Consider the following 27,048-nt stretch of genomic DNA (forward strand, 5'->3'; position numbering starts at 1 on the left):
TACGGCGGGCTCTCTGAATCTAGCCTTATGACTGTAGCACTTGCGTGATTGGAGAAAGGAAGAAGATTTACAACTGTGTGTTGCGGCAACACATGGCAAAACATATTATATGCCTTGACGCATTAAGGTGCCATTTTTTTATGAACATCACCTCAATACATAAAGTCCCCTTTTACATTGGTCTTCCAGTCAGGTCCGTCTCGTTTTTTAGGCAGACCCGATTGGAAGCTTTATTCAGGTCTGTGCAGCTGTCCAGTTCCAAAAGAAAAACAGAAAAGGAATACATTTTTTCCTGTTTTTTTTTTTGGACCTAAATGTGACATGTCGGAGGAGACCTGTTATGGGCACAAGTCCAGTTACATCTGGCTGCCCATAGAGATATCGTGGGTCCACCACAGTTTGCTGTCAAAATGTGTACAAAAACTGATCAGACACGGATGTCACAAAACATGTCACAAAACATGTCACAAAACATGTCACAAAACATGACATCCATTCCATTCTGTCCCAACTCAGCAGAAAATCTGCTCACAAATCATATTAATAACATGAATAAACCCCAAGGTAATTCACGTGTGACATGTCAATTTTTTTGTTGTTTTTGGGACATTTTGGTGTATCAAAAGCCCATTGATTTAAAAGAGGCTGCCTAAATGCAACGTATGTTAATGCAAGATTTAATTGGCATTAATTTATGTGGATTTTTTGTAAATGGATCCTTGCAAATTAAATCACAATGACGGCCTACTAGCATTTCCAAGGGTACAAGTCAGTGGTGTAGTAGCCATATTCTCTAGGAAGAGATGTGCTTTAGGGCACTTTGCATGGTGCCTTGTGGTGATATTTAATTTAGAGTAAAAATCCAAAAGACAGGTACAGTATGCACCCACCACCCCACATTGCAGTGTACCACAACATACATGCAGGCCCGGATTTACTCCCTTTGCCGCCCCAAGGCCGGGTCCTTCAATGCCGCAGTACAGGAGGGACATTATCCGCCGGGGGACTTTTTCGGCAGGACACTGAGAAGCGGGAGGGGGTGCTGCTGCCGAATATGACATTGAGAACCATCTCACCTCCTCTTCCCTCTGTTTTCTCTCTTCTCACCATCCGTGACATGACCTGGGGGGACTCCCGAAATAAAATTGTCCTCTCCTCTCAGCTGCAATGCCGCCCCTGCACCCACTGCCGCCCCGAAGCCTGGCCTTGTTGGCCTTGTCTGGAATCCGGCCCTGCATACATCCACAATTTTTTCCCCATGCATATATAGCCCTTTAAAAGGCTACTTGCATACCAGAAACTAATATGATTACACCTAGTTAACCTTTTGCAGGAGATGTGCTTTACAAGGCACACGGTGTGTAAAGAGTAGTATTAGAAATGTTTAATTTGCTCCAAAGCTACAAATGGAAGCAATAGAATAACTGTCAGAAAAGACTGTCTAGAAGTTACTATCATTCCACAACAGGGAAAGCTGTGGGGTTAAAGTGGTTGTTTAGTGACCTGTGAAAAAATTAAAAGTCAGCAGCTACAAAAACTGTAGCTACTGACTTTTAATAAATAGACACTCGCCTGTCCAGGGAACCAGCGTTGTCCTCACCCGACTGGTTTCTTCATCGGGTTTTGGTCCCCCAGTGTCAGCATATTAACTGTGGGTTGTCACTGCATATGTGCAAGCCAGGCTGAATGGTCCACCAGCTGCCTGGGACCTGTTGCGTGTCCCATGAAGGCTGCGGAGAAAGGAGGGGGGCTGTAACCCCCCCCCCCCCCCCCTAAAAACAATGATGTGCCAAATGTAAAGGAGGAAGCGGAAAAGCAGGACTTCCCTTTTGGGTGAAGTTCCACTTTATTATTTCTTAATTCAGTATGAGGCATGTACCTGTTCCCTATCAAATACTGTGGTCTTCCTCTGACTCTATCCTATACTCTCCAACCCACATCTTCAATCCCTCCCTCTCTTCTGGCATCTTTCCCAACTCTCTAAAACAGGGGTCTCAAACTCAAATTACCTGAGGGCCACAAGACAAGTTTTCATTTGCCATGGGGGGCCGCATGCAAACTTTCAAACTTCAAAAACAACAGTACTGGTGTCAGCGAACACATTATTAACCCCCAGCACTGGTGTCAGCGAGCGCATTATTACCACCAGCACTGGTGTCAGCGAGCGCATTATTACCACCAGCACTGGTGTAAGTCAGGGTTTGACAAATTTGCTTGGAATCTAGGAGCCAGCTAAAAAAGTTAGGAGCCAGAAAACGCACCCCGTCCCGACGAGCTTGCGCGCAGAAGCGAACACATACGTGAGCAGCTCCCGCATATGTAAACGGTGTTCAAACCACACATGTGAGGTATCGCCGCAATTGGTAGAGTGAGAGCAATAATTCTAGCTCCTCTGTAACTTAAAACATGCAACCTGTAGATTTTTTTAAACGTCACCTATAAAGATTTTAAAGGGTAAAAAAGTTTGTCGGCATTCCACAAGCGGACACAATTTTGAAGCGTGACATGTTGGGTATGAATTTACTCGGCGTAACATTATCTTTCATAATATTAAAAAAAATGGGGATATCTTTACTGTTGTCTTATTTTTTAATTTAAAAAAGTGTAATTTTTTCCCAAAAAAGTGCGCTTGTAAGACCGCTGCGCAAATACGGCGTAACAGAAAGTATTGCAACGATCGCTATTTTATTCTCTAGGGTGTTAGGATAAAAAATATATATAATGTTTGGGGGTTCTAATTAGAGGGAAGAAGATGGCAGTGAAAATAGTGTAAAATGACATTAGAATTGCTGTTTAACTTGTAATGCTTAACTTGTAATACCAACGGCCACCACCAGATGGCGCCAGCTCACATCTGGTGGTAATAACTTGTAATACCAACGGCTCACCACCAGATGGCGCCAGCTCAGCTTTTTTTTTGCTCCCCCCACTTCCACCCTGCCTGCGGGCCATTTATAACTGGTCCGCGGGCCGGAAATGGCCCGCGGGCCGGTACTTTGAGACCACTGCTCTAAAACATGCACTAGTCACCCCCATACTTAAAAAAAACTTCCTTGGACCCCACCAATCCTAACCACCTATACTCCATCTCCTTTCCCCCTTTTCCTCCAAACTCCTTGAACACCTGGTCTACAACCAATTGAGTGACCACCTCATTAAGAATAACCTTCTTGATCCCCTTCAGTCTGGATTTTGCCATCAATACTCCACAAACTGCCCTCCTAAACTCACAAACAACTTACTAACAGCAAAAACCAATGGACAATATTCTATACGCCTACTTCTGGACCTTTCGGCTCGCTTTGATACAGTTAACCACCCCCATCTCCTGATTTTTTTTTTACTATTTTGGTCTCCCCGACTGTGCACTTATACTTTTCGGCTGCCTTTGATACAGTTAACCCCCCTTCCGCCTCAAAAAACGTTACAACTTTGGGCTCCATGACTGTGCTCTTCGTTGGCTCTAATCCTGCCTATCCCACCGCACCTTCAGTGTCACTTACAATTTTATTTCCTCCTGTCCTCTTTCTCCATCTGTGTTTTCCAATGTTCTGTTCTTGGACCTCTCCTATTCTCGATCTACACCGCCTCCCTGGGTCAGCTGATCTCTCCACCCCTCCATCTCCTCATGCTTCACTAATTATATAACTCATGTATCAGTCTAGATATCAAACCATTCATTTTCTTTTTTTATTCTCACCTGGTGATCCGGCCAGTAACACACTCCTGCCCGGAGTGTCTCAACTTTAGATGGACTTGACTAACAGATTATAATGCCCGCTAATACATTTTTAGTACGTACAGCAACGGTTTTATTTTTCTCTTTTACCTTTTATATGATTAAAAGCTGATCATTGTAAGCATCCCTGTCAATGTTAAATAATTTATCTCAACCTTCTATTTGCCACTTTTCTAGATGGCTTGTTCTATTAAAGGCCAAATCCAGGCAAAACACATTTTTCACATGCAGTGGGGCTGCTCCCGCACTGCACAGGTCAACTGCTAATTTGTGTCTAGGGGATTAAAGAGCAAAGATATACTTACCTGATCCCGTGATCCTTCCAGCACAAGATCAGTCCAGCACCCTTGTGCTCCAGCGGTCTTAAACAGTGGACTGTTTCTGACGTCATTACACCCAGAGCAGGCTCCATAGACCAGGAACAGTCCACTGCCGAACCGTGGGGGAGTGCCGTTTTCTGGAGAATCTAAGGATTAGGTGAGTTTATACCTTCTGCTCACCCCTAGACAAAATGAGCTACAGGAGAGTCAGGACGCCCACTAGCACAAGCTCCTTTCTCTATCTGCAACGTAGAGAGCGTCCTGACTCTCATGTAGTCAAAGGGAGGGGGCAAGCACGAAAATCCACACCAGGGAGAAAGCCTCGCATTGCTATGTGGAGTTAGACAGAAGAACGGGAAGTGAGGATTTCTCAGAAGAAATAAGGACATTTAAAAGCAAATTCGAAGGATGAGGTAAGTGAAGGAGGACTGCACTAAGGTAAAGGAAGCTATTTAGAAAAAAAAAAAATTGTACCTTTACAACCCCTTTATTGGTGCTAGATCTCTATTAATAGACAATGATTTAATGACAAATATTAGAGGTTAAGTGGAGTTTCTTTGTGTTTCAGGCCAAGAATTGAGAAGAACAGCCCTCTTAAAGCCCTGCTGTTTGACTCCAACTTTGATCATTATAGAGGAGTGGTAGCCAATATTGCCCTCTTTGGTGGGGAGGTGAGCAAAGGCAACAAAATTGTAGCTGCCCACTCTGGGAAGAGCTATGAAGTGAATGAGGTTGGCATACTGACTCCCGGGGAACTGCCAGTTGATAAATTGTAAGTATTTTTTTATATTGTTAGAAAAGATCATCACCTTTTGCAGTGCAGCCCCAAGTTGAAGTGATATCGTTTTTTTTTTTTTTCTTTTTGGTACAGTCCCTGTATTGTGCTTATAGAATAATTGTTTTTATGCCATTTGGGAATAGTTTCTATTCTATGTGTGTGTGTGTGTGTGTGTGTGTGTGTGTGTATGAATGTATTCATTGATTATTTATTTTGCAGGTATCCTGGTCAGGTGGGGTATCTAGTAGCTGGAATGAAAGAAGTACAGGAAGCACAAATAGGAGACACGCTGTATATGTACAAGCAGCCAGTGGAGCCACTGCCGGGTTTTAAAGCTGCAAAGCCAATGGTATTTGCAGGTGAGATGAATTTTGGTTGGGTTGTGTTTTTACCATAGTAAATACAAAACTATTAGGTCTCATTCACACGACCATAAAAGTGTTACTGATGTTATTAAACATGTGTTTTCTGGGCGAAAAGTTCCTGTGTAACGATCAGTAAAATACTGTGGGCCAGATCCACAAACGAATTAGGCCGGCGTATCTATGGATACGCCGCGTAATTTCAAAGTTCCCCTGTCGTATCTTTGTTTTGTATACACAAAACAAGATACGACTGAATGAGGGATCGATCCGACTGGCGTACGTCTTAGTATGCCGTCGGATCTAAGGTGCATATTTACGCTGGCCACTAGGTGCCGTTTCCGTCGAATTCCGCGTCGAGTATGCAAATTGGCTAGATACGGCGATCCACGAACGTACGTCCGGCCGGCGCATTTTTTTTACGTCGTTTCCGTAAGGCTTTTTTCGGCGTATAGTTACCCCTTCTATATGAGGCGTATCCTATGTTAAGTATGGCCGTCGTTCCCGCGTCGAATTTTGAAAATGTTACGTCGTTTGCGTAAGTCGTTCGCAAATAGGGCTTTGCGTAGAATGACGTCACCGTCGTAAGCATTGGCTTGTTACGGTTACATTTTGAGCATGCGCACTGGGATACCCCCACGGACGGCGCATGCGCCGTTTAAAAAAAAGTCATTTACGTCGGGTCACGACGTATTAACATAAAACACGCCCCCATCACATTGATTTGAATTGCGCGCCCTTACGCCGCCTAAGTTACACTACGCCACCGTAACTTACGGCGGAAATTCTTTCAGGATACCAAAAAAAAACTGTAAGTTACGGGGCGTAGTGTTTCATAGACACGCTACGCCGGATGGAAGATTGCACCAATCTACCTGGATCTGCCCCTGTGTGTATAGATACGTTTAAATGCATAAAGACGCGTATGTGTACATACTAATATATATTTATTTTTGATAATTTATTGTTCCTCTTTGGATGAAATTTGCACACTTACAAGACACTTGCGTGACTCCAGATCAACTTTCTTTCCAAACATTCTGCAAGTCTACTGAAAATTCTGGTTCAGTTATGTTGCACATTAGTCATCCCACCACAGGAGTCGCTGTGATTGAATTTTAATACTGTAGACTTTCAGAGCTCTTGCTGTAGACAAGAAGTGCCCATCCAGTGGCCCGCGGAACCCTCTGATGTGGCCCGCGACCTCCTACTCTGGGATGGCAGGTTGGCAAGACAAGATTGCCGACCCGCCATCCTAGAATATCAGTGTTGTGAATGAAGGCGGCGGTAGAGGAAGCAAGCGGCTGCAGAGTAGAGCCACATAAGCCAATGCTTCCTGTATAGTGCTGGCTCCTGTCACATATATACCAAATGCACTCTTCCTGGGACATCAACAGCCAGTGATACCTGAATAGAAGACTGTCATTAAAAGTTCGTTTATTACTAAAATCACTGTGTGTGTATATGTGTGTGCGTGCATATCTGTTCTTCAGTGGTTACTAGGCTGCTTTCAAACTGATCTGCAGGTGTAGCGCACTGTACCTGTGGATTACCTGCACTGAGCCATAGACTTCTGTTATTACCTGTGGGTTTGGTGCGCTTTGACAAAGTGCACGATACCTGCAGAATATAATAGAAGTCTATAACAAAGTGCAGCTAACCTGCAGAAAGGCCATAGGTACAATACTCTGCACCCGCCGTGTTGGGTAAACTGCCCAATCGGACCCTCTATGAAGCGGCAAATTTAAACTGACCCATTTAAACCCGCCTACCTTCAATTAAATCTTAAAAAAAAAAACAAAAGGGGATCCTTCTCCTTCCACCTGGGCAGTGGAGGGCCCATAGAGTAGCGCGGGTTGTGTCTGTGTCTGCTCTGCATATGCAAAGCAAACACTGACCCGTTCTCCACCCACTCCACTCATTGTGGCCCACAACAAGTTACCAAGTCGCTTAAGTGTCCCCCGAGCTCTTTAAAAGGTTGGGCACCCACACTGTAGACTCACCACTGCAACTTTGCTCTTGCTAGAGACTTATCACCCAAATGTACCACAAATTGGAGAAGTGTCAACTAGAACTTGTGTTTCAAGTTCTCTGCAAGTGTACAACTTGCCAGTGAAAATGTGCAGAAAGTTAAGAGACTTACAATTCAACACTGCCACCAATTTGTGACAAGTTATCCTTGCTATCTGGGTAGATGCAGATTTTTGGATTCTGTGTTACGGACCTGAAAGCAGCTCATGTTTACTCACCTACGTGATTGGCTTCATTGAAAATATTTGTATTTGAGATGGTTGTAAACCTGGGGAAAAAAAACCCTGTAAGAGAAAGGCATATTGAGCTAGTATGCATCGCACACTGTGCACAGTAACCAATCAGCTTCAAATGTCGGCTTATTGAGTTAACGCAGAGCAAAACCCTCCTATTCTCTACAGCCAAGAAAGCTTCCATCTTGGCCTCTGTTTGATCTGCAGTTGCAATTGTGCTGCCCATGTGATCAGTTATAACAATAGCTATTTGTTGGCTTGTAAAAACAGTTGAGAGCACAAGCAACTGTGACATGTATCATTTATAGCATGAATGGAAGTCCTTGTTCACACTATACATGCAAAATACCTAACGGAAAATTCACTTGCATAGACACGAGTTTACATCAGTTTTCATGCACATCTTTTATGTGCCCTGTTCACATTACAATGTTGATGTCACGTCTTTTTTTTCCCATGCAGAAAACTGCATATACAGTGGAACCTCAGATTGCCAGTAACGCAATACGAGCAAAGTACCGTATTTTCCGGCGTATAAGACAATCTTTTATACCTAAAAATATGCCTCAAAACTCGGGGGTCGTCTTATACCTGTATGCAGAGACTCGGTCAGACTGAGGGCGTCTATTGTTCAAAAGCCGCGCCTCCTCCTCGTGCTGTTCCGTGATAGGCGGAGCACTGTTTCCCAGCAGAGCCTCTGTTAAGTGTTTTCGCCTATCACGGAGGTCCCCTCATCCTCGGCTTTGGACGAGAGGACATCTGTGATAGGCGGATGACTGAACAAGCTCTGCTGGGAAACTGAGTGTTCCGCCTATCATGGAACAGCACGAGGAGGAGGTGCGGCTTTTGAACAATGGACACCTGAAGCCTGACTCGGTTTGCGAGTGTTGTCTCGCAAAACAAGCATGTTTCAGGCCACAGTGGTGTGCAGTACTGCTATTGGCCTGAGGTGGGGGGGCGTTGGAGCCGAGCAGAGCCAAACACTGCCCAGCACAGCCGATCGGCGCCGTTCGGAAATGCACGGAAAGGCCCGAGGACAGCACGGCTGACCTTGGCAAATCTTGGGTAGAAAGTCTTTCCGAGGTTTGCCAAGGTCAGCCAAAGTGTCCTCGGGCCTTTTCGGACGTTTCCGAGGCTCTCCTGCGCCCCCCGCCTCTGGCCGCATGCGGTACTGCATCCCATTGAAGTCAATGTGGAACAAATAATTTTACTTTCCATTGACTTCAATGGGGAAACTTGCTTTGATATGCGAGTACTTTGGATTATACGTGCATTCTCCATGGATGGACACAGCTCCTTTAAATCTTGACAAGTGGGTTATGTTCCCTGTTTACAGGAGAGGACTAGGCAGAAACATGTTGGATAATTAAATACATGTTACATTAACAGAGTTGAACAGCCCTGCCCAGGGGGCGGTCCCTCCAGACATAACCCTCCACACTGCAGCATGTAGCCTCAGTTTCGTTCTGCCTAGCAAGGAGAAGGACGTATGGCTCCCTTTGGGCCCAGCGCCCTGAGGAGAAATTTTATTTTATTTTACTTTTTCTTGAAGAATCTTTCAACTGTCTGCTGAGAGACAGGCTGGATAATATGGATCCTTGTAGTCTACTCAGTCTGACCAGCAAGCATGGGCACACCTTTGCAAAGAGGCTGGATCTGCCACGCCATACTCCATGACTCCTGAGGTGGCCGGTGAGCTTTGCTCAGAGGTCCACATATGACTGGGCTGTGGTGTTGTCTCACTCATAGTGGACCGGGCCGACAGCTACCTCCATTGCGGTTGTAGTTCTGTCAGGAATGCGTCAGCGAGTCCTCGCTCGGACAGGTAAGTACAGTCCCTCCCACTTCGGTGGGTTGGTACGGCTGGGAATTCCTGGTGTTCGGGGGTCCTCTTCTCCTCCCTTCCCTGCTCCTTTTCCCTTGCTGCATTGCTCACATTGCTACTGTCAGGGGGGCCTTCCTGAGGAGACTACGTTATCTGGCCTGTATTTTTTCTTTTTTGTATGGGGCTTTCTTGTGAGGGTTTTTTCACTGTTAAAAAGCCCTAGGAGGCTTTTCCATTTTGCCGCCATTTGGCCGGCACTGGCGCCATTTTTTTGGGAGGTTTTTCAATTACATTGAAAACTCCCATTGGTGGCCATTTTGTTGTAGCCGCGCTATGGCGCAGCTTACATTGCGGTCGGACATTTTCCTGTGGCCGCGTTCTGAACGCTCGGTGGCCATCTTGGAGAAGTCCTGACCCCTAGTGCTGTATACGGCGCACACAGATCCCGGCAGATGCCGCACAGTTGTCTCACGGTTCTTTTCCTCTCACACGCTGTGTGCCGAGAGCGGACAGCAGCGCTGGGCAGTCTCCTCCTGAGGTGAGTCCCCTGGGTACCCCTGGTCAGTGCAGCAAGTGGGTAAGAGGCCCTAAATAGGGCTGTAGGAGCTTCTGTTTATTTGTCGGATGCCAGCCTCACGGGTTGTGGGGGCACCTGGGGGGTCCAGTCGGCCCTGAGTCACTGGACTTGCATGGACCTACAGCCACACCTTCCTGAATGTGCCCGCTCTCGTCTGGTCTCGGTAGCTACCCAGGGTCGGACCTGGCTAGTGCCTGGGTGGGAGACCGCCTGGGAATACCAGGTGCTGTCTACCTTCATTGTCCTACTATTTTATGCGATCAGGCTATGCTTCTCCTCGTGGTCGAGGAGGTTGCAAGGTCGTCCGATCTGGTTTCAGCTGGACAACGCCACGGCCGTGGCTTTGGTCTACCATCAGGCAGGCGGACTACTGGAGTCGCCAGATGCTGGACCAGGGCGACTGGTCTTCATGCTTGGGGTGTTTCGGCTCCCTTGCAGGAGGTGAGCCTCACAGGGCATGGATCTCCTGGCCGCTCGTCTCCACCGCAAGGGTGTCGAAGTTAGTGGCTAGGTCTAGTGATCTGGTACAGACGCATCAGTCGCGCTGGTAACCCTGTGGGGTCTGTATCGGCGACTTTTTGCCGTTCCTCCATTGTAGTTGCATCCTCGGGTGCTCCACAGAGTGGAGGCTGAGGAGATCCCGATAATTCTAATGCTCCAGGTTGACCTTGGCGTCCTTGGTACGCCGATATCGGGCGCCTGGTAGCGGAAGTACCCTAGCGGTTGCCAGGGCGGGAGGTCCCTCTGTCTCGAGGTCCCATACTTCCTCCTGTTGTACAGTCACCGACTTGCTCAACATGGCTATTGGAAGCCAGACTTTAAGTGACCGGGGTCTGTCCGACTCGGTCATCTCAACAATGCCGAGGGCACGGTAGTCTTATTCCGGAGGATCTACCGTCGCACCTGACAGGCCTACATCTCTTGGTGTGAAGGGATGGAGTGACATCCACTGACAGACTCTGTATCCAGGGTCCTGCTATTTTTACAGCTTGGAGTGGATCTACAAATTGCTTAAAGCACCGTTTGGGGGCAGATTTCGGCCTTGGCTGTGTTCTTTCAGTGGCCTTGTTTGCGGCCCGTTCCCTGGTGGGTCCCTTTTTGTGTGCAAGGGTTTTTTGTCATATACTTTCCCCTCTTGGTCCATCTCTTCCGCCATAAGTTTTGACTCTGGTGCTCTCGGTTATTCAGGAACCTTCCTTTTGGAAACATCAGAGAGATTTTCTCTTGACACTATCTCAGAAGGTAGTCCCTTTAGTGGCCTTTACCTCTATTAGAGGGGTTTCTGAGTTGGTGGTATTGTCTTGCAAGCCGCCATGCATGATCCTCCATAAGGATTAGGTGGTGGTGCGCCCGCGACCTTCCCTTTTTCCGAAGGTGGTTTCGGCCTTTCGCCGGAATAAGGACATTGTTCTTCCATTTTTCTGTCCTCAGCCGGCGCATCCTACGGAGGTTGCCTTTCATACTTTAGGCATGGTGCGCACTTTGCGGGTGTACCAGCCTGCTACGGGTCCGTTTCGGAGTTCTGACTCTCTTTTTTGTCTGTGTCTGGTCCACAAAAGGGCCTGGTGGGCTCGTCGACCACCATTTCTCGGTGGATCGGGCAGGCTGTCATACAGGCCTATGCTCCTAAGGGGCAGGCCCCCCTTTCCGGTCATGGCACTTTCGACCAGGACAATTGGTGCTTCCTGGGTTTTTTTCCGACATCATCATGCGTTGGTCTCACTGGTGTGCAAGGCGGCGACTTGCTCGTCCGTTCACGCTTTTTCCAGAATTTACATGGTTGCTGTGAGTGCATCTTTTGATGCTTCTTTCAGCCGCTAGTTTTTGCAGGCGGCTGTTTAAAGTTGCACCTCCTCCGTTGAGCTCTGCATGTTTTGGGGTGAAGTTAAAATTGTTTTTACTGATACTGTTCCCACCCCTCGTTTTTGACACTGCTTGGGGACGTCCCACTCGTCAAGATTTAAGGAGCTGTGTCCGTCCATGGACGATAAGAGAAAATAGGATTTTTTGTACTCGTCTTAAAATCCTTTTCTCTGAGTCCATGGACGGACACAGCACCCACCCCTCCTTTTTAGGTTTGTACTGCTTGTTGCGAACGGAGGCTGCATTCTGCAGTGAGGAATGTTATGTCTGGAGGGACCGCCCCCTGGGCAGGGCTGTTCAACTCTGTTAATGTAACATATATTTAATTATCTAACATGTTTCTGCCTAGTCCTCTCCTGTAAACAGGGAACATAACCCACTTGTAAAGATTTAAGGAGCTGTGTCCGTCCATGGACTCAGAGAAAAGTTTTTTTTCGGTGAGTACAAAAAATCCTATTTTTACTTTGTGCCCTTACAGAACGCATGGTGTGAACAAGGCTTAAACCGTTTTGGGAAGCGGTTAATTTGATGGGTTAAGTTCCACTTTAACCACTTCAGCCCTGGAAGGTTTCACCCCCTTCCTTACCAGAGCATTTTTTTGGGATACGGCACTGCTTTCACTTTAACTGACAATTGCTCAGTCATGCAACCCTGTACCCAAACAAAATGTGTCCTTTCTTTCCCACAAATAGCTTTCTTTTGGTGGTATTTGATCACCTCCTGCGGTTTTTATTTTCTACACTGTGAACAGAGTGATAATTTTGAAAAAAAAAACAATATTCCTTACTTTAATACATATCCAGTAAAAAATCTAATTTGTTCATCAATTTAGGCCAATATGTATTCTGCTACATTTTTTTGGTAAAAAAAAAAATCCCAATAAGCATTTATTGGTTGGTTTGCGCAAAAGTTATTGTGTCTACAAACTATGGGACAATTCAGGTGCCCCAATTGGAAGATTTCCCCCTTAACTTTTTTGTTCTGAGAAAATCATTGGATTTTTATTCACTTTTTTTCTTGGTGACAATGGTTACCAGGGCAGTGGGATCACAAACGGAATTAAAAATCTGGCAGAAGATCTAACATTTCCCCACTTTATACAAAACTTAATAAAATATATTTTTCCTAGAGATAGACTTTAGGATATTGTCACCTCAACTTAAAGTATAGCTAGAGGCAAATATATATATATATATATATATATATATATATATATATATATATATATATATATATATATATATATATTATATTTTAGCTTTGGATAGAGGAGAGAGGGATTAGAACACCTGTCAGTTTTTATTGCTGCCTGTGCCCCCTAGCATTATTATTGAAAGTGAAAGTAAAATAAAATCCCAAATTTTGGGTTGTCCCCAGAAAAGTAATATAGGGGAAATATTCCAATGGGGACACTAGATCTGTCCACCTGGGGGTCCCCAAGAAAATCCCCTTCATTTTCAGGGATTTTCTCTCACTTCCTGTTTGGCTATTGTACAGGAAGTAAAGTTGTACAGGAAGTAAAGTATCTCTGCAATGGGATATAGATGGAGAAAATACATTTGAAAAAATTGTTTTTGCCTATAGTTCTATTTTAACCGCCTGCTGACCAGCCGCCGTCATCATACGGCGGCAGGTCAGCTCGTTCCTGCAAATTGCCGTAGCTGTAGGTCTGTCCCTTTTTTTTAACAGCTATAGCAGGCGCACCCGCTGCACGGCAGGGGAGCTGATGTGTGTGGCCGGTGGTCGTGATGTAAACAAACAGATCCCCGTTCATCTGTTCCTAGTGATTAGGAACAGCGTTCTCTCTGTACTCCCAGTCAGTCCCCTCCCCCCACCGTTAGAAACACCTCCCAGGGAACACATTTAAGCCCTTGATCGTCCCCTAGTGTTTATCCCCTTCCCTGCCAATGTCATTTATACAGTAATCGGTGCATTTTTATAGAACTGATCACTGTATAAATGTCAGTGGTCCCAATCTGGTCTCAATGCCGCGGTCCCCCTAAAATTCGCTAAAAAATAATAATAAAAAATGCCATAAATCCATCCCCTATTTTGCAGACGCTATAACTTTTGTGCAAACCAATCAATATACTCCCCTTATTGTGATTTTTATTTTTTATCAAAAATATGTAGAATAATACATATTGGCCTAAACTGATGAAGAAATGTGTATTTATTTTTGCATATTTTATTATAGCAAAAAAGTTAAAAAAAAAAAAAAGTTTTTTTTATATACTTTTTTGTTTATAGCGCAAAAAATCTAATCTGCAGAGGTGATCAAATACCACCAAAAGAAAGCTCTATTTACGGGGGGGGGGGGGAGACTAAATTTTGTTTGGATACAGCTTTGCATAACCATGCAACTGTCAGTTAAAGCAACGCAGTGCCATATCGCAAAAAATGGGCTGGTCATTAAGTGGGAAAATCTTCCGGGGCTGAAGTGGTTACAGTTGTTAAAAACATTTACACCGAAAAAATATAAAAAAAAATTCAATCTTTTTAAAATTTCTAGTTATTCTGCATCTGTAGCTAAGAAATGTGATTTATTGACATTCAATGCATACAATCTGATATATAATATCCTAGTAAGGCACCTGGTCCCATACAGAGAAAATCCACTCACTGAACCATTTTTAAACCTAAAGAACTATCCAGCCTTTTCCTACAGCTGGGTGCAGCAGAAACATGCAAGTCTTATAAATATCTAAAAACGAAAATTATCAGGCGCTAGGACCTCTGATACTGCCAGCGTTTGCCATTGTCAGAAATTGATACGCAATGGTGATAAATAATGCATGCAGCGTCTCTCTTCAGGTTGGCTTTGAAGTTTTGTTTTTCTCTAGGCTGAATGATAGACTGAGATAATGTATTTGCATGATAAAGTTGGAGATAAACAATTAGCAGTTCATTTCACATGTCTCCTGTTGTTGTGAAAGGCATGTTTCCAGTGGACCAATCAGAGTATAGCAATTTGAAAAGCGCCTTGGAGAAGCTGACGTTAAATGATTCCAGTGTGTCTGTTACCCGGGACAGCAGTGCAGCGCTTGGAGCTGGATGGAGGTCAGTGTGTTCTGTTACTGTATATATGTTTCAGTACTCCCGCAAATAATGAAAATAAAAATATTGTATTACTAATCAGCTAAATTAGATATTTGAAATAAATAGAAATCTAAACAGGGATAATGTTTTGGGTATGATCAAGGAAGGAGAAAGAGCTATATATTGAAGGTTAAAAAAAAAATGAAAATGGAAGTAAAGTAAGACATGCACTGTCTCTTCTGTAATAAAATTCCCCTACCTGTCTGCTCACTGTCTTCTCCAGCACTGTACACTGAGCTGTACATCCAAGGCTGCTATTATAAATTACGGTGCCCCATGCAGCCTACCTTCCCCCGCTCTCCATCTTTACACATTCCCCTGCGTGCTCGCAGCAGCTGCCGGCAGGAGAAGAAAGGAGGGAAGCCAGCAGCGCTGCTGGGGGAAGGGGCACACAGGGGGTTCAGACGGCAGCATTACGAAAGCTAGTTTTACCAGAACGAGCGCCTCCCGTCTCATACTTGATTCTGAGCATATGCAGTTTTTTCCCCCCTCAGAAAAGCATACACACAAGCGGTTTTCGCGACGAGAAAAAGACTGACGGGAAACACAATGAACAATATAGAGCGGGTTCTGATTTTTTGCGGGTAGTTTACTCGTCGGGGAAAAATGCTGTGGAGCATATACAAGACCGGTTTTCCCGACCAATCTAAAAAATTGCAGTTTTCTCGTCGGGAAAAGCGGTCATGTTTTACGAGGCTTTACAGGTGTGCCCCCTAGGTACACTATATATATATATATATATATATATATATATATATATATATATATATACTAGGGGTGCCCAACCAGTGGCCCGGGGGCCACATGTGGCCCGCAGAGCCCTCTAATGTGGCCCGCGACCTCCTGCTCTGGGATGGAATAGAATAAAATACTGTTATTAAAGGTCAGTTTATTCCTAAAATCACAGTTTATATATGGGCATATCTGTTCTGCAATGGTTAGTGGTGAACTGCTTTCAAACTAATCCGCAAATGCAGAGCAGCGCACCTGCAGGTTACCTGCACCGAGCCATACACATCTGTTATTACCTACAAGTTTGGTGAGCTTTCTGAAAGTGCACCAAACCTGCAGAATATAATAGAAGTCTATTGCAAAGTGCAGAAAATCCAAAGGTACACTACGTTGCACCCGCTGTACGGGTAAACCACAGCGCATCAGTGTGAAAGCAGCCCAACCCAATTGGACCCTCTATTCACCTCTAAGGAGTGACAGATGTAAACTGACTTGTCCTACCTCCAATCTGATCCGGCTGTGTCCGTGTCTGCTCTGCATATAGTGAGCGGACATGGACCTGCCATCTGCCCGCTCCGCAGATTGTGGCCCGCGACCAGTTACCAAGTCACTTAAGTGGCCCTCGCACTTCAAAAGGTTGGGCACCCCTGATATAAACGAAAGAAACGAGAGCGAGTGGAGTGCAGCGTCAAGCTCGATGACATCACAGGACATTGGAGTATCGTTATAGTAGCAGTATCTGCTTCAGTGATTTCCAGCTTTCAGGGGCATCCCACAGGTATGGTATATCAATAGTTACATTAGTCCAAGCTAAACCAATATAGCTATGAATAAAATATCGATACCTGGAATCATCTGTAACCATGTTATGTCTGGAATGCTTTCAATGCTACTGCCAAATTTTGAAAATGTGACAGTTTTGCTTTTTGAGTATACATTTTTTATTTTTTTTATTTTAGAATTAAATTGGAAACATTACTTTTTGTTTTTGTGTTGCCTATCTTGTAAAATTTTCATTGCCAATTATGTGAACAGGTAGCTACATAAATCACAAATACCACTAACTATATACCTGTACAGGTTGGGTTTTCTTGGGCTTCTACATATGGAGGTTTTTAACCAAAGGCTGGAGCAGGAATACAATGCGTCTGTCATCATGACATCACCAACAGTCCCATACAAGGCTGTGCTCACCTCTCCGAAACTTATCAAGGTAAGATGTCCACAGAGCTACTTTTACTCCTTATTTATTGTTACAAGTATTTATATAGTGCCAGCAATTTTTGCAGCAATTTGCATATTGTATGTTCACATCAGTCCTTGCCCTCTATGTGCTGCTCACTTTATCTATGTAGTAACACAAAAAGAGCAGTAAGCCTATATAAGGGATGTACTTATACCAAGGCAAAGTGTTCCTAGTGCTTTAGTTGAAATCTGAAGTCCTCTGACCTCCTGTCCCCTGTCTCCAACATTGATCTTCCAGTGTGCGCGGATTAATGGAGCCCAAGGGTCCTTTAACAGGCACTCATCAAGAATGCTGACTATGCTTGTTCTTTCCACCCACCTCCTCCATTCGTAGAAGCTGTACTATTAGCAGTGCTAATATGAATGAAAACCTATGAATGGAGGAGGGAAACTTTCATTCCTCTGCCAATCCTACATTCATAGAATGCTTTTCATTCAGAAGATTACCACTTTGGGGTGTTGCGGTGGGGTTCAGAGGACTTCAGATTTCAACTAAAACAGGAGCCATCAGCACAAGGGCACTTTTTATTGCTATTATTAACAAAAAAAAAATGTTTCACTACATTTTAAGAGGATGATTTACTAAAGGAGGTGAGAATCTTGACAAATTGTGTAAATATTCACTTAAATTATCCAGTCATTTTCAGATAAAATAAATGAACAGGAATGTGCGAATGGATAATTAAAGTAAACATTCACACAACATTTATTAAGCGAAGATTTTCAACGTCTTTAGTAAATCGGCCTCTAAAGGCCCATACACTCGATCAGACTTTTTGACAACAACGGTCCGATGAACGTGTTTTATCGGACAATCCGACCTTGTGTATTCTCCATCGGACATTTGTTTTCGGTTTTTCAACGGAAAAATGTTTGCTGTGAATGCTCTCAAACTTTCCGGCTACAAATGTCTGATGGAGGATAATCCTATCATGTGTACACAAGTCCATCGGACTAAAGTCCAAAGTACAAACACGCATGCTCAGAACCAATGTTAAAGATAAGATAACAATTGCAGAAGTTGCCCCAAGGGTAGCGGTAAAGAGCTGAAAAACCACATGATTTGGTGTATGTTTGCTGAAAAAGTTCTGCCGTGTGTATGCATACCAAGTTCACAGTCAACGCCCCTTCGCACCAAAACCCACAGAAAAGTCAGATGGAAGTCCGATCGTGTGTATGAGGCTTTAGGCTTTAACATGAACCCGATATCCCATTCAGAACAAAGTAATAGATTCACTTAATAGTTTCACTGTTTAGACTCGGATGAGGTTGACTTGGAGCTTACAAAAGCCTAAGGAACACCTCCAACCCACCATCACATTTCAGTGCTTAAGCCTAATGATTGGCTTTTGTATTGTCTCAGCACTGCATCATGAGAAGAGTGGGAAGAAAGTTACATGCTCACCCTTACCTGGTGGACCTAGGTATGTCTCGTCTCCAGTGGTGGGGGAGAACAGTTGGGGGCACACTCAAGTGAACCTGTTACTTCCCCTAAAAGGGAAAAGTACAGGTTGCCTTTCAGAACTAAAACTATATTTTTAAAAAGACTGGGTAAAATATTTGCATTCCTTATTTAAATGTGTGAAAGACCAGTCTTTCCAGAAGAGAACACTGAGACAGGTTCAAATGCAGAAAATAATGGGAAATCCCTAATGTTATAGTCAACGGAACTGAAAGTGAAAAAGAGGTTTCCACTCAACTTCCTGTTGTGTTTGTTGGACAGGAAGCGAAGGAACACAGACAGAGGTTCTAACTATTCCCATAATGTGCTATAGAGATAAAACATTTGCCTATTAAGTTGTATAAAGGTCATGCTTGCCTAAAAAGGTTTTAACTCTATAACTGTATCATTGCGTGTTCCCTTTCTGTTACGCATAGATACATTTGCCTGTAACATAATACCAGTGTTAATTTTGGTAGCAAATTTCTATTTAGTTAAATGGCTGCAGTGGCTTTCTATGGATCTTCATGGGATAAGAATATGTCCTCATGCATAGTGCAAGTGTGCCCCTCCCCGTCGGAGTCAGTCCTGAGTCATCCCTATATGGGTCCTTCCTCCTCCAGTCATCCTTCAGTCATTGATCCATTTCCATTGATTCATCCCTCTCATCTAATTTTCTCCCTTTTTATACCCATCAGGACAATAAGACTATAAAGTTATACTAGGTTCTGCCCAACCGATATGTGTCCTTATCTTATAGGTGGGTTGCAGAAATGGGAGTTACTGTCACGACGTGTCTCGTTTCTATTGGCTGACCACTTAATGATCAACTGTTCTCTGGACTCTGAGATCCTCAAGTAATATTACTTTTAACCACCAGGTGTCTCACCTTTATTGTGAGATTATCTCTACATACATACATACATACATACATACATACATACATACATACATACATACATACATACATACACATATATACACACACACATACGCACATTCTGGTAACTTTATATTATATAAAATACAATTTAGTATATTTTTGAATCCTATATAACATGCTTCTATATTCCTTTATAAAAGTATATCTTTTAAAAACTGTTTTTTTCTAAACATGCACAGGTTATATCCCTCAATCAATTAATATTCTTTTATGATCACCATTTGATATCTTTCATAAAGTTGGTTAGCTTCTATCACACTTCTATTTAAATTCACATATATATATATCTTCTAACAAAGTCTCTTACAATAACATCTAGTTATTTTAAAATATTTCTAACTTCTATCATAGGATATGTCATATCATAGATAGATAGATGCATGTCTTTGTCCTTGGTGTGTAATTAACTGGGTTCTTCTGCTATTGTCTGAGAGAGCTGAGTCAATACTGTTTATTTACTAAAATCTATTCACAATGGGTTTCTCTGCCAAAGTTTTCTTAAACAAAAAGTCCCCATACCGAGAGCTCAAAACACCACTCTCAGGTACTTTGATACCATTGTTCAAATCATTCTGAGTACACATCAGGCCTGGTCTTTCGTTTCCGCCAAGGGTTCATAAAAATTAGAAGGTGGTCAGTTTAGCTATCTGTAGAAATATTCCTATGGCGGGATTGTCTCCTTAAACATCTCTTGTTTGGTTGCGAAAAACATCATTGTTTCTGATTCAACACAAGGTTCGTATAAGTTATAGATAGCTAATTCAATTGTTAATGTCTTGGATACTTGGCAAACATGAGCTAATGTTTGTTTTCTGAAAGGCTTTCATTTGCAATACTTCACCTCAATTTTGAGGCCTACTGGACTTTCATATTTCTGCCAGTAAATATTGAATATATTATTATTTTTATCATACCCCACGACAGCATGGAGGGGGACAGATGCACGGACTGCGACACGGAGCAGCATTGGAGGGGGACAGATGCACAGAGGGGGACAGGGAGGAGAGAGGGGGGACAGATGTATGGAGGGAGACATGGAGCAGCATGGAGAAGGACAGATGGGGACTGGAGGAGGATAGGGAACAGTCAGCGTTGATCGTGTGTGGGAGAGAAGCACCGAGCACCGCTGAAAGCCACAGCGGGGGGGTTTGAGAGAGAGGACCGGCTGTGGCTGTCAGACTTTTAAATCTATACAGGGTGATCAATGCTTGTAACTCCTCCACAGCACTGATCACCCTGACTCCCCGAGTACAAGTACTCTGGCAAATGCTCTGTATCGATACTGATACTAGTATCGGGTCAACCCTAGTATTGAGGTATGAACATGCACTACAGACCAGTGTTCATTTTTAAATCAAATTTCAATTTAGTTTTAGTCTTAGTCTTTTGACTAAAATGGCATTTGTCGTATTTTAGTCATCTCAATTGTTTTAGATTTAGTTGTATGTTAGTCGACTAACATAGTATTCATTTAGTCAACTAAAATGTTTTAGTCGACAAAATTAACACTGCAGAAAACATCTTGCTTACTTTACAAGTAGATCTCTATTAATATTCCATAAATCATGTTTCACCAAGTATGTTGGCAAGCATGAACCTTTAGTTGCACAGATTATATGTTATCTGTTAGGGGTGTAACGGATCGTCACCGATCCGTGATCCGAACGGGCCACCCCGTTCGGATCGGCACACCCCGCGATCCGCGGAGCGCTCCGGAGCCTAGGCCTAGGAAAGTCCCCGGCTTCGGCCTAGCTCCGGAGCGGCGGCCAGTCTGCTTGCCAGAGCCCAGCGTGACACGCCTCCCCGCCTCCCCGGGGAGGCGTGTCACGCTGTGCACTGGGCTCTAGCAAGCTGAATGGGAATGTTAGCAGTGAAGCACTGGTGTGAGAGGAGGGGGGGGAAAGGGGGAAAAAAGAGCACAATAGCAATTCACAGGGGTGGATTAAAGAGGAAGCAGGTGAGGCTGTTTGGGACTTAAAGTACAATCTTGATGTTTTTACAGCAAAAAAAAAAAATTATATATATATATATATATATATATATATATATATATATATATATATATATATATATATATATATATATATATATATATATATATATATATATATATATATATATATATATATATATATATCTGTAAAAACATCAAGATTGTACTTTAAGTCCCAAACAGCCTCACCTGCTTCTTTTTTTTTTTTTTTTTTTTTTTGCTGATCCGAAAATGATCCGATCCGTGACTCCTGATCCGAGGATCGATCCGATCCGTGAGTTTTTTGATCCGTTGCACCCCTATTATCTGTGTAGTAGATTATTAGTTATATAATTGAAAACATTTCTAATCTTGTCACATAAAATGTTTGATTTGGGTTAGCAGGTCCTCTTGTGCTCTGAATAGCATTGTGTACGTCATATTTCTCATCACACACTCTTCAGTTTCCTCTTTGCTCCTTATTCTATTCAGCCTGGTCTTTTATAGGTCAGCCATCGTCTCAATTTCTATCCACTGACATTTTCCAGAGCTTCTGCCAGCAACTAAAAGGTCCCTTTCCATCAGTTTCTTCTGCCTCCAGCATGGTCATGACAGTGGTTTCTAGACTAAGATTCCAGCTTATTGTGTCATTGGACAGAGTAAATCCACAAGAGAGCTGGTGGCAGGGAAATGCTTCATATTTCTAAGAAACTTGACCTCACCCGTAATGGTTTGCTGTAATAGCCCAGTGGGGTATTGAACTCTGCCCCACGCCATTGAAAAACTGGAGGAGTTTTATGGCTACTTTGTTATCCAAAAGTACCCCTGAGCACTCTTTTGTTTAATTTGTTCTCATCATTCATGAGCTGTTCTTGCTGTTCATATACTATGATTGCTGTATAGAAGTCATAAAGCTTCTCTGATTTGTGATTGTTTAGGAATATGGAGCAGAAGAAATAACCATTGTAAACCCCTGTGAATTTCCTGATAAGACTCTAGTGTCTGAATATCTTGAACCTATGATACTGGGCACAATCATTTCTCCGGATGAGTACTTTGGAAAGATAATGTCACTTTGCCAGGTTAGTTCTTCTTTCTTTCTTTCTTTCTTTCTTTCTTTTTTTTTTTTTTTCATGCTAAAAAATATCTGTAGCTATTAAAATAATTACCAATAGGTTTTATGGAAGTTGTGATGTGTGCCGTTATATTTAATAGCTGTTTCTTAGCTACCCTGCTCTAAAAATCTGGCTTTAGTCATCCATTGCTGTGAATCGAAGCAATGGGGAGTATTAGGCCCCTTTCAGACAACCGGCTGTTTTGCTGTTTTGGAATTCAAGACTCCAAGCACAGCGATCAGCTGCATTTCTACAGTGCTTTTAGCTGCGGTTGCGTTTAGCCGCGGCACGATATTTAACGGGGATCCGATATGGATCCCTGCCAATATCAAGCACTGCGTCTGGTATGAATCTTGAGGGGGAACTCCACGCCAAATTTCAAATAAAAATCCGGCATGGGTTCCCCCTACAGGAGCATACCAGGCCCTTGGATCTGCTATGGATTTTAAGGAGACACCCCATACGCCGAAAAAACAGCGTGGGGTTCCCCCCCAAAATCTATACCAGACCCGTATCCGAGCAGCAGCCCGGCCGGTCAGGAAAGGGGTGGGGACGAGCGAGCGCCCCCCCCTCCTTAACCGTGCCAGGCCGCATGCCTTCAACATGGGGGGGTAGGTGCTTTGGGGCAGGGGGGCGCCCTGTGGCCCCCCACCCCAAAGCACCTGTCCCCATGTTGATGAAGACAGGGCCTCTTCCCGACAACCCTGGCCGTTGGTTGTCAGGGGCTGGGGGAGGGGAGCTTATCGGAACATGGGAGCCTCCTTTAAGAAGGGGGCCCCCAGAACCCAGCCCCCCACCCTAGGGGAATGAATATGGGGTACATCCTACCCCTAGCCATTCACCTAGTGGAAAAAAAATGTAAAAAAACACACTACACAGGGTTTTTAACATAATTTATTAGTCAGCTCCGGGGGCCCCCCTCTCTTCTTTAGCTCTTTTACGAGGGGGGGCCTGCTTCTTCAATGTCTTCTGTGGGGGGGGGGGTTGTGCCAGTCTTCACCACCGTCTGGTTCTCTTCCGCCGTGGGGGCGCTTTCTTCTTTTAGCTCTTTTACAGCGCCCCCCCTCCCGGGCTTCTTCGATGTCTTTGGTGGGGGGGGGGGGTGTGCCAGTCTTCACCGCCATCTGGTTCTCTTCCGCCGGGGGGGGGGCGCTTTCTTCTTTAGCTCTTTTACAGCGGCCTCCCTCCCGGGCTTCTTCGACGTCTTCAGCGCGCGGGGGGGGGGGGTGTGCCGGTCTTCACCGCCGTCTGGTTCTCTTCTGCCGGGGGGGGGGGCACTTTCTTCTTTAGCTTTTTACAGCGGCCCCCCTCCCGGGCTTCTTCGACGTCTTCCGCTGGGGGTGCCCGGGCTTCTGTCGCCTTCTGCCTTCTCCGATGTTGACACGTCGCTTCCTCCCGCTGTAATGCCGTGTGCGCGGCTCGTACCGATTTATATAGGCCTCTTATGACGTCACAGTCCCATCATGCTTCGGGTGCACATGCTCCGGCACATCCCCCCGACCCCCCCCCCCCGCAGAAGACATCGAAGAAGCAGGCCCCCCTCGTAAAAGAGCTAAAGAAGAGAGGGGGGCCCCCGGAGCTTACTAATAAATTACTTTAAAAACCCTGTGTAGTGTGTTTTTTTTTTACATTTTGAGGTGAATGGCTAGGGGTAGCCAGGTGAATGGCTAGGGGTAGGATGTACTCCATATTCATTCACCTAGGGTGGGGGGCTGGGTTCTGGGGGCCCCCTTCTTAAAGGAGGCTCCCGGATTCCGATAAGCTCCCCTCTTGCAGACCCCGACAACCACCGGCCAGGGTTGTCGGGAAGAGGCCCTGTCCTCATCAACATGGGGACAGGTGCTTTGGGGGGCCACAGGGCGCCCCCTGCCCCAAAGCACCTACCCCCCATGTTGAGGGCATGCGGCCTGGCATGGTAATGGGGGGACGCTCGCTCGTCCCCACCCATTTCCTGACCGGCCGGCTGAGCGGAGACAGACCTGTCATCTGCCTGCTCAGCGGGGATCAGCGGATCGATCAGCCGCTGAGCAAAGCGGATTCCGCCAGGCAGACCGCCCGTGTGAAAGGACACTTAATCCATATTCTCTGACCGATAAATTTTGTATACTTGTGAAAGCTGTTGGGATGAGCCATGGCGCACAGGAACCCTAAGAAGAAAAAATCTGAATACTGCAGGAATTGGCACCATTCACTCATATAATAAACTCTGCTAAAGGGTTAATTATGCGTACAAGTACAAGAATTACCATTTTAATATATTTGTGAAAGGACTCACACTTTATAGACGTGCTGCCAAGTTCATGCCCTGTGCCTACAACGAATCGCCTAAATACCCTCATACTAACCAAACTTTCATGTTAGATTGTACTATATTGTGTGTAATGAGCTCATTACAGGGAGGGAGGGGGAGGGGGTTGGATATAGAAATACAGTGACGTACATTGGAATCTTATAGGAATATAAAAATGTTGTATAATGTATTTCATCTGAACTGTAATGGATGCCGAATAGGCATATTTATGTATGAAATTAGAAAAGATAAAAATAAAGTGGATTAAAAAAAAAAATGAGCCCATTACTTCTGTGAAGGTTTCTCATGTCTTTGATCTCATACCCAGCCTAGGTTTTCCTTCTTATTTTAAAGCTAAAATATCCTCAGGATATTTCCTGTTCCCACTCTTGTCCTCTTCCCGTTCCCACTTTTCCTATCGGCCTCTTATTCTCCTTTTCCCTGTTTTTTCCCTTTTTTTATGTTTTTCCCACTACTGGTCTTGCATAGGATGTTACCAGATGTTAAGTGTCACTATCCTGTATACAGAAAATTGAATAAAAGAGATATTTGAACTAAAATATATTTTGTGGTTTCCAGTCCCGACGTGCTGAACACAAAAGTTTTGTGTACATTGATGAGCACAGGATCATGGTGAAATATCTGTTTCCATTAAATGAAGTTGTGGTGGATTTTTATGATAATCTAAAGTCTCTGTCATCTGGATATGCAAGGCAAGTCCTACAGAAATTCTCTCATTCTATATATTGTAGAGGCTGATTATTTCCTTAGAAAAAGTCCCTTACTTTCTCAATGTCGACATATTTTCATGTAACTCTGGTATGTCCCTAATGGGGATTTAATTATTCCTTGCCCCATCCAAAGTGAAAAAGGTGTTTGGCTTTGGGTGTGCCTTTTAGGTTTCCAGGCCTATAAAGTAATTTATTAGACTTGCAGGCTGAAAAGCAAGAAATGTCTGCATTGGCTTTTTTCATGCTTTTTACCAAAGAGCTATTTATTCCCTGATGTATGAATCACAGGACAAATTATTCAGTAATGTCTGGGTACACAGTGTGTATTGTCTTTATAAGATAAAATAACAAAATTGTGTATTTTCTGTAAATTGCAGCAATTTCTGATTTCTCTGCTGTGGTAGGGTTATTATTTTTCTGTTTGTGAAATGTTGCATTGCAGTAACAATGTTCACCAAGTAGGGCCTGTATAGTTCTAGTCTAACACTGATGATTCCACGGTGTGCATTTTTTCCTATCTTTTCAGTTTTGATTATGAGGATGCTGGATACCAAACGGCTGACCTGATCAGAATGGATATTTTATTGAATGGGCGTTCTGTGGAAGAATTGGTGACTATAGTACACAGGTAAGAAGTGTTGCTAATAAAAACAGTATGAAAACACTAAGGCCTATTCCATACAGGCTTCAGCTTTTATAAGAGCAGGGACCAGCAAGCTTTGGCAAAGCATTTGCACATCTTTCAGTAAGCTTTGTTGAAGCTTTTAAAGTGCCATTCAGCTCCAGTTTGTAAAGGTTCAACAGAGATTCTAATGGGAGTGTTGATTGCCACTTTAAACAAGCTGCTAGCAGGCTTCAGCATTTCTTGAAGCTTGTTGAAAGCTCTGCAAATGCTTTGTCAAAGCTTTATATTTACACTGCTGTTATGAAAACAGGCCTTATGGGTACATTTATAATGCAGTAGTATGGTCTATTTGTATTGCTGGCTCCACATTATTGAATGGCATCAGAACAGACTAAAGCCTATACACTAGGGCCCAGATTCACAAACGAGATACGACGGCGTATCTATGCGCCTGATTCTTAGAATCAGTTACGCATAGATTTCCCTTAGATCCGACTGGCGTAAGTCTCTTACGCCGTCGGATCATAACTGCATATTTACGCTGGCCGCTAGGGGCGTGTACGCTGATTTACGCTTAGAAATATGTAAATCAGCTAGATACACGAATTCACGAACGTACGCCCGGCCGACGCAGTACAGATACGCCGTTTACGTTAGGCTTTTCCCGGCGTAAAGTTACCCCTGCTATATGAGGCGTATATGCGGCGTACCAATGTTAAGTATGGCTGTCGTTCCCGCGACAAAAATGTTTACATTTTACGTCGTTTGCGTAAGTCGTCCGTGAATGGGGCTGGACGTAATTTACGTTCACGTCGAAACCAATACGTCCTTGCGGCGTATTTGGAGCAATGCACACTAGGATATGTCCACGGATGGCGCATGCGCCGTTAGTGAAAAACGTCAATCACGTCGGGTCACATAACATTAACATAAAACACGCCTCCCTGTCCCACATTTGAATTAGGCGGGCTTACGCCGGCCTATTTACGATACGCCGCCACAACTTACGGAGCAAGTGCTTTGAGAATACAGCACTTGCCCGTCTAAGTTGCGGAGGCGTAACGTAAATAGGATACGTTACGCCCGCGCAACAATACGCCGCTGTACGAGAATCTGGCCCTAAAGGT

The 27,048-nt window shown here is 44.1% G+C and overlaps 1 protein-coding gene across 1 annotated transcript in view; it reads left to right on the forward strand.

Moving 5' to 3' along the window:
• GUF1 (GTP binding elongation factor GUF1) overlaps nt 1-27,048 on the forward strand; it is a 64,622-nt gene that overhangs the window by 25,423 nt on the left and 12,151 nt on the right. Inside the window, exons 9-15 of the mRNA XM_040334998.1 lie at nt 4,628-4,831; nt 5,057-5,196; nt 14,665-14,788; nt 16,640-16,772; nt 22,099-22,242; nt 25,145-25,278; nt 25,823-25,924. Of these exons, the coding sequence (XP_040190932.1) occupies nt 4,628-4,831; nt 5,057-5,196; nt 14,665-14,788; nt 16,640-16,772; nt 22,099-22,242; nt 25,145-25,278; nt 25,823-25,924 (981 nt within the window). The remainder of the gene's footprint in view (nt 1-4,627; nt 4,832-5,056; nt 5,197-14,664; nt 14,789-16,639; nt 16,773-22,098; nt 22,243-25,144; nt 25,279-25,822; nt 25,925-27,048) is intronic.

The sequence above is a fragment of the Rana temporaria genome, chromosome 1 (genome assembly GCF_905171775.1).
Source record: "Rana temporaria chromosome 1, aRanTem1.1, whole genome shotgun sequence".
In the NCBI taxonomy this organism is placed as follows: domain Eukaryota; kingdom Metazoa; phylum Chordata; class Amphibia; order Anura; family Ranidae; genus Rana; species Rana temporaria.